The sequence below is a fragment of the Hippichthys cyanospilos genome, chromosome 10 (assembly GCF_059441005.1).
Source record: "Hippichthys cyanospilos isolate Australia breed blue-spotted pipefish chromosome 10, RoL_Hcya_1.0, whole genome shotgun sequence".
NCBI classification, from domain to species: Eukaryota; Metazoa; Chordata; class Actinopteri; order Syngnathiformes; family Syngnathidae; genus Hippichthys; species Hippichthys cyanospilos.
In genome coordinates, this window is record NC_142378.1 from 18,568,873 (window position 1) to 18,581,478 (window position 12,606).

At 42.4% G+C, this 12,606-nt stretch overlaps 1 protein-coding gene across 3 annotated transcripts in view; it reads left to right on the plus strand.

Moving 5' to 3' along the window:
* tcf3b (transcription factor 3b) overlaps window positions 1-11,870 on the plus strand; it is a 33,122-nt gene extending 21,252 nt beyond the window's left edge. The window contains exons 8-21 of one of the 3 annotated variants that reach the window (XM_088425950.1): window positions 276-322; window positions 3,348-3,447; window positions 3,523-3,623; window positions 3,804-3,894; window positions 3,965-4,026; window positions 4,163-4,238; window positions 4,469-4,530; window positions 4,647-4,844; window positions 5,484-5,592; window positions 5,662-5,809; window positions 6,034-6,087; window positions 6,430-6,665; window positions 6,754-6,905; window positions 9,695-11,870. In XM_088425950.1, the coding sequence (XP_088282076.1) occupies window positions 276-322; window positions 3,348-3,447; window positions 3,523-3,623; window positions 3,804-3,894; window positions 3,965-4,026; window positions 4,163-4,238; window positions 4,469-4,530; window positions 4,647-4,844; window positions 5,484-5,592; window positions 5,662-5,809; window positions 6,034-6,087; window positions 6,430-6,665; window positions 6,754-6,899 (1,430 nt within the window). In that variant the 3' untranslated portion in view covers window positions 6,900-6,905; window positions 9,695-11,870. Of the gene's footprint in view, window positions 1-275; window positions 323-3,347; window positions 3,624-3,803; window positions 3,895-3,964; window positions 4,027-4,162; window positions 4,239-4,468; window positions 4,531-4,646; window positions 4,845-5,483; window positions 5,593-5,661; window positions 5,810-6,033; window positions 6,088-6,429; window positions 6,666-6,753; window positions 6,906-9,694 lie in introns of all 3 variants that reach the window. The other 2 variants (XM_088425948.1, XM_088425949.1) reach the window with 2 other exon arrangements.
* The last annotated feature ends 736 nt before the right edge of the window (window positions 11,871-12,606 follow it).

The window sequence follows — 12,606 nt, forward strand, 5'->3', positions numbered from 1 at the left end:
TTGTATTGTTGTCCTCACTTCCCTTCTAATTAAAATATTTGGCCTTCCCAAAAAATAACCCACAATGCCATGTGCCATTGGATGCCTGGCAACATTTTTTTTTCCCTCTGACAGCCACAGACATAAAACACTGGCACGCACCACAATGCTGCAATTGTGTTCTGTTACAATTGTAGCAGGCCCATGAAGATAAAGCACCTGTACTGACATCGATGCTTGTATATTGTGCCACTTTTTACCTTTATCTTTTGTTTCCTCTGTCTACATGCATGCAGACTCCCAGCCAAAGAAGATTCGGAAACCCCCTGGCCTTCCTTCCTCGGTGAGACTTTCTTTCTTCCTCCCTCTGCTCGCTCACTTTTTCTTCACTCACACGCATGCAGTACATACACGCACACGCACGCACGCACACACACACCCACGCACACGCACACACACACACACACACACACTGACACATGCACTGCTTTCTCCTCTCTGCTTGAGCAGTTCTGTGACATACAGGGTAAAGACCCACAGTGAGTTGACATCAACATTTATCAAGCTCAACTTCTACTATGTGTGTCTTTGAGTCTTCCATCCACTCCCTGTTCTGGCACTTTTATAGCAATCTTATTTTTCAAAGATGTTAAGTTGTTGCTTTCACTCTTTTTGTGTGCCATCAAACCCCAATATTGGTTTTTAGGGTGACCGTATCCAAACTTTGTCGGCTCGCCAGGAATTTCCAGCAGCTGACGGCGCTTATATGTGACGTGGCAAACACCGTTGGAAATGCAAGTCATGTTTGACTATACAGTCAGTAAATCGGCAGTTGGCCACATCACTCCCCTTTTTATAGATCGTTGAGTTTAGTTTTGTGTGCTCATTACTATGCAGCTTCATCGCTGCCCTTTGACGACTGGTTCATTTTCAACACGCTAGGATTGCAACCTTTTAATTCTCTCATCACATGTTGTTTCGCTGTGTCAAACCTAGAAAACCTTTTTTCAAACCTAGAAAATGTTTTCTGTTTGGTGAAGAACACTTTTAAGGGAGAAAAAATGATCCACAAATTCGTATTTGAGAACCATACCGCAATGTTTTTTTTTTGTAATTTCCTTAGTTGTCATGGAAGGATAAAAATGTCCTTTAATATCATTTGCATACCATAATAAATTCGTATTTAGTACCGGTCTGACGGTTCTCATCAACATTGATCTTTATAATCGCAGTTAATGTTTTGATCCGAATTGGATTTCGAGAAATTGTGCAGGTGTGCTTAATATTGTGGGTGTGCTCAGATTTCCTGTGAGGTTACGTGAGAGTTGTCATGCTTGTGTTTTGTCACAGCAAGGAGGAAGCTGATTTTTCTGGCCAGCCATGTTACAAATTGCATAGCCATGGGTGCATAATGTGGCATGATATTAAATCTAGTGGAAACAGTCTGGATTTTATCTCATTGTTGTAATGAGATAGTACAAGTGACTGCATTTATTAGGAAGGCGTGTATCAGATGGATTGATGGCAGTTTTTTGTCACAAAAGTGCCTCAAGTTTTGTGCCCCCCTCCCCCAAGGTCCCCTACCTGTGGCTGCCAGTGGTTAGATGTGCTGCTGAATGCATCCAGCCTGCATCTCACACACAGCTGGTGTGACCTCAATCCACATTTGTACTGTTAAAACGTCATTCATTCGCCAATGGTGTGAATGATATATACATGGTTTCAGTGCAAATGATGACATTTCTGTGGGTCATTTACCCCACCCCCACTCCTCCAACCTCGGTCAACCGGCGCCTACGCCTCAACACACGATGGCCTGTGTGGGGCTCCCCCCTGTGTGTGACCTAGTTATGAGGCACGGTGCTTACGAGGCCTCTTAGCCCCCGTGTCTGAGCCCAGATTAATAACTGTCCGTGATGATGCTGTGCTCCCGCAGTCGTGTGGACACCCTATGCCCATTGCCATTTTTTCTGATAATTAGTAAACACTCTCCCTGTAAAGATCATTTTTACTTCCTGTGAGCTTTTGAAAAGCAAGGTGAAGGAACATATCTTGAATTAAGAATTAAGCACGTTGAGGTAAGTTTGATGCCAACTCATTCACTGCCAGCCTAGAGTAAATAGACCTCTGACGTCTATAGCCATCAGTAACACTTAATGAGTTAATCTGAATCCATTCAAACCAATATTTTTCAAACAGAAACCCATTTGTGCTGTGATAACCTGAAGTGCCTTTAAAGCCCTATTAGTTGAGGGTTTTAGTCAAGAAACCCCTTTTCTTCCTGAGAAGATAATTGCGCCGCATCACACCAGTCAGTGCAGTTCTTTTGCCATCTAGAGCAACAGGATTCGCGTGACATTGTTCCCCATGAAAGAGCAACTCAAAGCCTATTGTTAAATGAAGCCATCTCAGTCATGTTTTTTTCCCCTGAATTAACAGCGATCATGTTAAATCCCCCGTTTTCTTCACACTCCCCTGGCCATATCAAGCTTTGTTTAAGTCATTTAGATTACCTTCTACCGGCACCCTCCCTCAACACCCCTTATCTATCTACCCATTTCATAAATCATCACCCCCGCCCCCACTCCTCAATTGCCGCCCCCACCCTCCACCCCCACCCACTGCAGTCTCTCTTTTTCTGACTGGATCCCAGCCTCCACCCCCTCCTCGCTCCTTTTCCTCAGCCCAGCTGCCTGTGGAGTTGGATGTGGTCCAGGAACAGGCAGATGGCTCTGTAATTAGAAGTGCATCTCTCCATTCCCTTTCCACTTCTCCTTGTTAAATCAAATTACAGAAAAAAAATCCCTTCTCTGGATTAGCATTCTTTGCAGCGTAGCCCCCATTTTCTTCTCTTCCTGTATTCTGCCGTATTCAACACAAATGTAGCGGGGAGGGGGAAGAAGCAGGTGAGGATTTTGAGAAAGTGATGGTTGCTTGTCTCTCCTAAGTCTGTGGAAGTAGAGTGCTGACATGCACAGCAGGCAGTTTTATAAAGAACTGTAGTCATTTCTCATAACGGTTGTCAGTGTCAATCCCCTCTTGAAGTCAACCCTCACACGGAGTGATGGCACTCCTTTCATAGAATGGCCGGCTTGTGCTATGTCGGGTCTGTGCCTTGGCAGCCTATGTGGTACATACACGCTATGTGTCTGCGTAATGCTGGGGAGGGCTGCTGGCCAGCCTGTATGATGTCATCGGCGTCCTGGGAGGAGGAGGAAGTGCTCGCTGTGCACCGGGATCTGAACCTCTGCCGTGCCCAACATGCCGTGCCCACCGTTTCCTCACAGACAACCTCTCGCCATCTTGTGGTCCATTGAAGCGTGTTGGTGTGCTGAGCCTCACCGATACTTCGCTCTTTGTTTATTTAGGTGTATGCGTCCACATCCGGTGACGAATATGCCAGAGACAATGGCGGTTACCCTGGCGGTAAACCCGGTGCAGTCTATCCGGGCTCTTTTTACATGCAAGGTAGTAACTCATTATCAATTTTGTTGATCTTGTATATGATTCTTGAGGTTGAAATCTTGTGTGCCCCCTCGGTAGAAGACCCTTGGTCATCTACCGGCTACTCGGCTATGCTGGGCAACTCTCCTCACATTGGACCACCAGGCTCCTTCTCATCACTGAACCCACAAGACAGGATGGTTGGTGGACATCTTTTATACAAGGGCTGCTTTTCAATTGAGATAAAAAATGATTGATGATGAAAATAATTTCCATATAGTCATTTAAATATAAGTATTGTTTCAAATTGACTGCAAAAAGACAAATTGCTTTACTTTAGGGAGGTGTAATATACCCTTTCTTCATGTCTATGCCCACAGAATTATCCACTGCACAGTGAAGTCAATGGCTTCCACACTGCCCCCACCACCTACAACCACACACCTGCCATCAATGGAGAGGCAATAATGGGTAATTCATACAATTACTATTTTTTTTTAAACACTGTTTAGATCACCTGACTCGCTTGTCTTTGTTACAGCTGGCAACCGAGCCTCCACAGCCGGCAGTTCTGGAGACGAAATTGGAAAAGCTCTCGCCTCTGTAAGATTTTTGTATCTCACTGATTTTGATGTAGAAAATACTTGCCAAGAGCCACTTTGAATGCATTCAGTGAAAGGTGACCGAAAGGGCTGAAAGTTGTGTATTAATTAGTTTCTTCCAAATTGTTTGGCTCCAGATTTATCCGTCGGACCACAACAGTAATAACTTCTCATCGGCGCCATCTACTCCAGGGTCTCCTCAGGCTATTGCAGGTAAAGCCAAACTCTTAAGCATACATAAAACAATCATCTTGTACTTTGAATAATTTGCGCCTCAAGGAACTTCTTTTACTGTAATTTATTGATAATTCAACATACAATTTCTTTGGCTGATCAAAACAATCCTCTGAAATCTCTACAAGCCTAAAATTTGTTCATTGCCGATTATTCCCAACAGTTCTCTCACTGCTGTAATATTAGATCATCCTAATTTTTCTTTGCAGGAGCTCAGTCCCAGTGGCAAAGACCAACCACTCCCAGTTTTGAAGGGCAACCCCATGCACTGGTATGGTACAAAATCCAAACTAGATTTTAAGACATTTGTAGACATTTGGCATTTTTTTTTCTTCTTCAAATCACACATTATTTTTCAACGCTATAATGCCTGCATGTATTTTGCAGCAGAGTAAAATGGAGGACCGTTTGGAGGAAGCCATCCATGTGCTCCGGAACCATGCTGTAGGCCAAGGGCCCGGTTTGGATGGTACCCACCCCGACATGCACAGCCTTTTGTCAGCAGTACACAATGGGGGCCTTGGATCCCTCTCCCCAGCTTTCCCAAATGCCAGTCTTGCGCTCAGCAACAGACATCCTGCTATGGTGAGGCACCTACTAGCTTATACCCTTTAAGGTTTAGCTTGACATGCTTGTAGAAAAATCTATTGATCGTTTTTTGCAACACATAGATCATACTGATTATTTGTGAAAAGGTTTTCTTTATCAAGGTTGCTGTGCTGCATGATGTGGAATCAGGCAGGCTTAAGAAATAAGCAGTTTGTATTAGTGCTTACAAGAACAAATTGCAGCACATTTTACCATTTTATGTCCTCTTAAAATGAGTCTTGTCTGTATTCTGCTCAAGGAATTAACTCAATCTTAACGTAGTTGTTGGACAAAAGCTTATGACATCTGGTGGACAGTTGTTAAACTGCAAGCAAATGGAACTTGTGTAACCTTGCATCTTTTTCACCGGGTCGCTGGTTCCAACAGGATCCATTTGAGGGTGTCATGTTTTAGTAGATGTAACTTTGCCACTTTGCTCTGCATACATTACTTCATTGCTGTCACTATTTAGGTAGAACAGGTATTGTACTTGTATTAAGAGTTTGTGGTCACCCAGGTTTTCAAGTGTGAGTCATTCCAACAGATGTGTTCCATGAAACGGCTCCAGATGTGGCAGGATAGACATAGCTCCTCCTGGCAGGATTAATGATAGCTACCCATTCATCTATTTAACAGGGAGGAAAACACGAGGAGCCCACTGGCCTTCCGCCCAGCAGCACACTTCTGCACGGTCACCACGCATCCGGGTCCACGCCTTCAGTTGGCCAGTCGGAAGGGTTCAGCAGTAAGTCATGCCTAAGCTGGGTCATCAAATTATAAAACGTGTGGCATCACATGCGTTTGCCTTCCGGAGGTCTTCCTGGTGGGATCACGCGCTCGACACACTCCAACAGCAGCTCGGACATCAAAAGAGAAGATAAGGAGGAGGATGAGAACTCATCAAACGCGGACAAATCTGATGATGAAAAGAAGGATTCTAAAGCAGCGCGCAGTCGAACAAGGTACGTGGCTCGCGGTTCGCCATTTCTCTAAGCTTGCTTGAGAAACGACAAGATGGAGATTTTGTTTGCTCCGCGTACCTAAAGTTCCAGCCATCCGTCTCTCATAAAGGGCGTCATAAGTCAATAAAATTCAATCCTGTGTGGCCCTGGTTGCCAATGTGAGCTGTTTAATGCTGTTGACACCCCCCCCCCCCCCCCCCCTCCTTTTATGTCACAATTTTCAGAAAGGAGGCGTTGACCCTCCAGATGCTTTCTAGCCTTTCAGAGCCGAAAGATGAGTAAGTTTCTCAAGTAGAAAATCCCTTTCTTGTGCTTTGTTGGCTCCTCCCTCGCGGCCATGCAAAGCACACTTGTTCAGATGCTGTCTTGCTTATTTTGATTTATCTTGGTAAAATGTGAATAACGGTTGTCCCAAGAGTCTTTTTAATCTCAGTGGATCAGAGATGATAAAGTAGAATGTAGTAAAATGTAGAGTTCCTTTGTAATTTTAGCATATCGGATGCCGTAGAAAGATAACATTTTTGCAATCCGGAGATCGGCGGCAATTATCGGCATGATGTCGCATTATCGGTTGGGTTGGTTTCAATGTTCCGAGCTCTCACCGCGCCATTTCTTTGCAGTCAGGACAACGAAGACGACGAGGACCTCCCACCCGAGGTGAAGATGGAGCGCGAGCGGGAACGGCGAGTGGCCAACAACGCCCGCGAGCGCTTGCGAGTACGGGACATAAACGAGGCCTTCAAGGAGCTCGGGAGGATGTGCCAGCTGCATCTCAGCCATGATAAACCCCAGACCAAACTTCTCATCCTGCATCAAGCAGTCAACGTCATACTCAATTTAGAACAACAAGTCAGAGGTCAGTTTTGAAGAGCCCTGACTGAGCCCTTGACTTTTTTTTTTTTTTAAATCCAATACTGACGTTGCACCGTTTGTCCTTGGTTCAGAGCGTAACCTGAACCCCAAGGCGGCATGTTTAAAGCGCCGTGAGGAGGAAAAGGTGTCCGGGGTGGTGGGTGACGCACCCATGCAGCTCTCAGGAGGTCATCCAAGTATTGGGGGGGATGGCCACAATCCAGTTGGTCACATGTAACACCAGGTAAGCTCCAAGTGTAGATAACCTAACGTTCATCATTACAGTGGAATCTTTACAGTGGTGGTTCACACATTTTTTTATTGTGTACCAGAGGTGCAACGATTAATCGGCCAAGATGTTTCCGGATTTCTGTAATCCTGTATGAAAGCAGACTGACATTGTGTTGAATCAAAATAAGACATTTGTCAAGATTTGCTTTTAGTTTAGAAAACAGTGATGAACATTTTTGCTGATCTTATTTTTGGTATGGACTAATCACGCTATCAAATCACAAGATAAAAAAATTTGGGAAAATACCTAATCCTTAATAATAAAATGGTTCAATTAAAGCCTTCTTAAAAATCAGATTGATCGACAAAGTAATCAACAGATTAATTGATCGGCTGCAGTCCTTAAAGATATGAAGGGAACCTGTTGATGATTCTCAAAATAGAACAAAATTGTTTTATGAAAGCCGTTTTCTGTCATCGTTAATTTTAACATTTAATTATCACACGTTTTTTAAAAAGTAATCATTTAAAATCATTTAAAAATATGAAATACAAATGCACAATAAACATGCCTTTTATAACCCTTTCAGGGTGTGTTGTTTTGGGTAGTTGTCCCCTTTTCTCTCTGTCGGTAGCTGTCATTGCAACGACACAGCAGTTGCTTTATATTTGGAAGTAATGGAAGGACAGAAAAATTGATAGCTGGCTGGATGATCTGGAACAGGCTCCCTTGAGACAAAGACATCCAACATCAATTTCCTTCAACTACGAGAAATGATAAGGCACAGCTGGGCATTCCCTCGCCAAAGCGGCGAGTCACTGACAGATTGCCCACCCTCAGCGCACGCTTCCGCGTTTTCAAGGTGTGCGTTAGCAAAAAAAAAAAAAAATCATACGTGGCAAAGCTACATATTTAACAATAAGATGACATTATGAACAGTTGTTTTTATTGTTGCCATTATTACAGTTATTAGTGACTAACAAATCAGTTTCCTCTTTTCTGTCCGAGTTTGAGATTCTCGAGTTTATCGACCGCATCAAACGTCTCGTCCGCAAGTTAGCAGCAACTTACTAAATGATAACAGCGTAACTGATGAGCGGTTTCTTAGCATCTTTAATCAGTGATTGAATGTGTTTCTTCGCGGGCGGCGTGTTGATGTTGGTAGAGACTTGATGTGATGGCAATAATTTGGGATAAAGGAGTCAAGCTAATCAGAATGCAAATGCCGTTCTGAGGAAACACTTCCAAATAAAAGCTTGGCAATGCTATTTGATTGAAGACCATGTGGTATTTGATGTATTTATTTTAAAGTTTATGTAGCATGATGGCGTGTTTCATCGTGTAATTGTTGCGGGGATCAAATACACATAAATATGAGGCCCCATCACTGACTTTTTCCACCGAGAAATCTACCTGGCTCTATTCTATTCACTTTTTCTCGTACCTCTTGCATTGCGGGTCCAAAATTTGTCGAGCGGTTCGAAAACGTGACACAATTACTTAAGAGGCCATTGAACGGTCCAAGACCGATGCGAATATGCAGCATGGAAAACTAGACGGGGGAAATAGCCGCCATGAACGACAGAAAGAGGAAAAAGAATGAACGAGCTTTGCTTCCGTCTCTTTCCTTTGACCGATTTGAAGTTAATATCGTCTTTTAGTTGATGCGGTATTCCAAAACAGCCACAATCCAAGCACCAAGTGCAACAATCCTTCCGCTCGCTCCATTTTTTTGTATGCAGCATGTATTGTGCATGCACGACAGCCTCCTTGCGGACAAAAGCCATCCGGCAAGCAAGTCAATACGAACCAGGCGAAATGGCACCAAAGGAAGGAAAAATAAGAACTAAAACATTTCCTGATCCCAGGAGCGCAATTGCGCACGCACGGACAGGCAAACAGGAGTAAATACGGGCGTACAACGCCCAAAAGTAGTTTTCAAAACCTCCAAGGTCTTGTCGGGACTACTTCTTCCGTCCCATTATGCAGCCACCATGAATCCAAAAAGGAATGCTAGTCATGCGACGTCACTTGAATGTGACCGGGTGGGTCACATGACTAGAGGCAACGCAAGAAAAATCCTTTCCACTGCAACTTTTGAGAAATGTCTCCTTGTTAACGCGTCAAAAATAAAAAAAGAATTTCTGCTTAAAATCCTTCTTGCGGGGGGTTTTTCAGTATTACCATCAATGTTTGCTTTTGCACATTTTGCTTTTAGGGCTAGTTTGAGGTTAATGGAAACACACCTGTTTTAGATATTTTCAGTTATTAAAGTTTAACATATTGATGTACTTTTAACGATGTCAGTTTGCCATGTCTGATTACTTTGAGTGCATAATGTTCACTGAGTAGTTTCTCACTGTCCTTTATCAGTGACTGCTGTTGTGGCGTGTTGATCTTGGTAGCTCTGATGCGACGACCATTAAAAGCAATTCCCGAGTCCGATAAAGGCCATTTCATTGTTTCCTTTTATCATTTGGTGTTTATTTTGAAGTTTGGCTCGCCTACATTTCTATACGTACTGTGTGCAATGTATACTCACAGCAAGATACTTAAGTATTAAATCGATCGCTATTCAATGGCTTCACAATCTGGGATTGAACGTCTGGACTCTTAAAAATAAATAAATAAAACATGAAAATATGTCCCTGGCATCGAATGAGTTAAACTGGTTGAATGGATTGCTTTATTGAAGAGTCATGAATACTTTCACAATTTGAATTGAAATAACATGAAATGAACACAAACATTTTTGTATTGAGATTTTTCTTCTTTTAACATGTGGACATTTCTTTTTGCAGATGCGCTGGTTCCTTGGCTCTCAGAGGATGTGGCCTTAACAGATTTCTTCCACCTGTTAACTCTCAGTGGGTGCGCGTGCATATGTGGACATGTCTATCTGTTGTCCTTTCCGTTCCGAGACACACATACACACAAACTGCCAAAATGGACACAGCCTGTTTGTCGCACTCCCAACAATGACTACAAGCTCAAATGTGAAGAACTTTTTTGTTTTTTGGCTTGTGTTTTTTCATATATATATATATATATATATATATATATATATATATATATATATATATATATATATATATATATATATATATATATCTGTACAAAGAACTTTGACATTTTGTTTCCGCCATACTATTGAACACCGGAGAACTTTTCTTTCTTTTGTTTTTGGTCACAATTTAGGACTTTTGACACACTGCCGAGAGTTGCTCTGGTGCATGGAAAAAAGAAACACAAACTGAATCATAGATTTGTGCCTCGATGTTACACAATGTTTTCTATTTGACATTTAAGCAAATTGCTTTACATGTGAGGAACATTTATTGTGAGGAATTGCTTATGTGTATGAGCAATTATTTTTTAATGTATGTCATTCCCAGTGTGATGGTACAGTCTTACATATGTTATGTAACCACGCCCATAGTTGAATTGCCTAAATTCGGTGACTTTTGTTTTGTTTTGTTTTGTTTTTTTTAATCAGCAATTGTTTGAAGAGGCCATAAAATGCAAGGTGGCCATTTCTGGACAATTGGGATGCAGAGTTCATCCGGACACCCTGGAATCGGGGGCTCCTAATTTGAGGGGAGCATTTCCATTAGCATCACTGAGCAGTTCTTGCTTTTTTCTTTCTTTTTTTTTTTTTCTTTTTGGGACGACAAATTCAAATGGTCCTCGTGACTTCAGGTGTCTACTTGCTTTGCAACTAAAGCGCGCACACAAACGAGACAAAGCACAGTTTGTTGAAGGTGTCCAGTTGGCTGGAATAACAAAAGAAGCCATTTAAGGCGCTCGTGGAGAGGCGGGCGCTTCTTTCAAATGGCTCAGCGACAATGCCAGCAAACTTGAGGGCTACCATTTATTTACCCCCTGAATTGAAAGCCCGGCGGGGGGGGGGGGGGTTAAAAGTTTTTTTTTTTTTTTTCCCTTGTACGGAGGGAACGTTTGGTCAGACCACTTTTTTCTTTTTCGGTTTTGCGTCACGGAGGTTTCCTTTTCCAGAAACGAGCATTCCCACTGAATTAGCGCCCCTCGCCTTCTTCCGCCTCCTTTTGGAGAGAAGCGTGACGTGTACATTCACTCCCTAAGTTACTCTCGAAGCGTTTCGTTTTCCAAAAATTAAATATATATAAAAATATATATTTTGTTAGCCTATACATTGTAGATTTTTTTACATAAATGGCAATATTAGTTTGAAGTTTAGAGTGTATTGTAGATGAACTTTACAAAGTTGGACAACAAACGGAAAGCAAGGCTCTTGAAGGTTTTTAGTTCTTGTTTGACTTGAAAAAGGCCACTCGGAGGGATGGTTTTCTTTTCCGATTTGGGGGGAGGGGGCACCGAGGATACGTGCCGAGTCGGTGTGAGTGAACAGTAATTATGCAACTGGTTCTTTGAATGTAGCTACCATACTTAATGTGGATCGCCTTCATATGTCAATGAAGTTTGTTTCTCATTTCCCCCGTTTTCTTCCCCCATCGCAAAACACGTCTGGCCATTTTGGCGCGAGGTGATGGCTAACGAGGAGAACAAATCAGTGTTATTGTCATGGTTTTCCCCCCCATGTCATGTTGTCAATGTGTCCTACTGACATGTAATCACAGAGGGCAGGTAGAGCGTTTTGTGTTAGTTTTGTTTTTCTCTTCTTTTTTTTGTACAAGATGAAGAAGAAGACCTATACAAATCAACAGTGTGGCCTTTTCATCCTCAAGACTTAACGATGTCATAAAGGGAGAGTGATACCTTATCAGTGCCTGAACTTGTAGTTTTCATTCACGTTCCTCAACCATATCATTTCATTTATCTTGGAGATTAAAAGAGGTACTTGTTCATTCCCCCACCCTCCCTTCTCCTAAAGGCTTTTTTCAATTTTTCAGGAAGAAGTTTAAAGTCATATAAAGAGATTTTTTTTTTTCTTTCACTGTATCTAGTTAAAATAAAATAAAATAAAATGAATGTTACGTAGATCTTGTTTTATTGGTTTTGCTTTTCTGATTGCGTTCTGTTCGTCCAAACTGCTGCTTCCACCATCCGGTCTTTGACCTGACGTTTTCGTTGTTTTAACTTTTTCAGCGCTATGCGTTGTCTGAAAAGGCAAGGGTGTCAAACTCATTTTTATCGTGGACCACATTGTAGTTATAGGCTCTGTCAGAAGACCGGAATGACTGCGAGTCATATACATTTTAAGTGTGTTCGTTTCACACTTGCTCGTTTGAAAATCAGAGGTTGGTTAAAAAACTCTTCGAGAATAGAAATAAAAAGGAAACAAAAACGTATTTTTCTTTTAACCAAAGAGTATTGAAAGTTGAAAACAACTCGACAGCTGGCATTTTAGCCAGAAACTTGAAGTCAAATCAGCATTTCACAGGCCACATAAAATGATGTGGCGGGCCCGATCTGGCTCCCGGGCCTGGACTTTCACACCTATGCCCCGGCGTGCCGGACGATTTCAAGCATTTTGACGCATTTTTCAAGACCGGAATATTGTATCGTATGACTACCTCGACATCGATGGTACCATATGGACGATTGGATTCCATTCTTTACCTAGAAAAACAACGCTGTTCAATTGGCATAATATTAAGAGGAGTGCTGGCCACGAGTGTCATCTACTCATTCAAAAAAAAAAAAGTGGATAACAATTCTTGTCACTGGCACACAAGCAGGTATTTTACATGACGAAAATTCTCATCCATGGCAC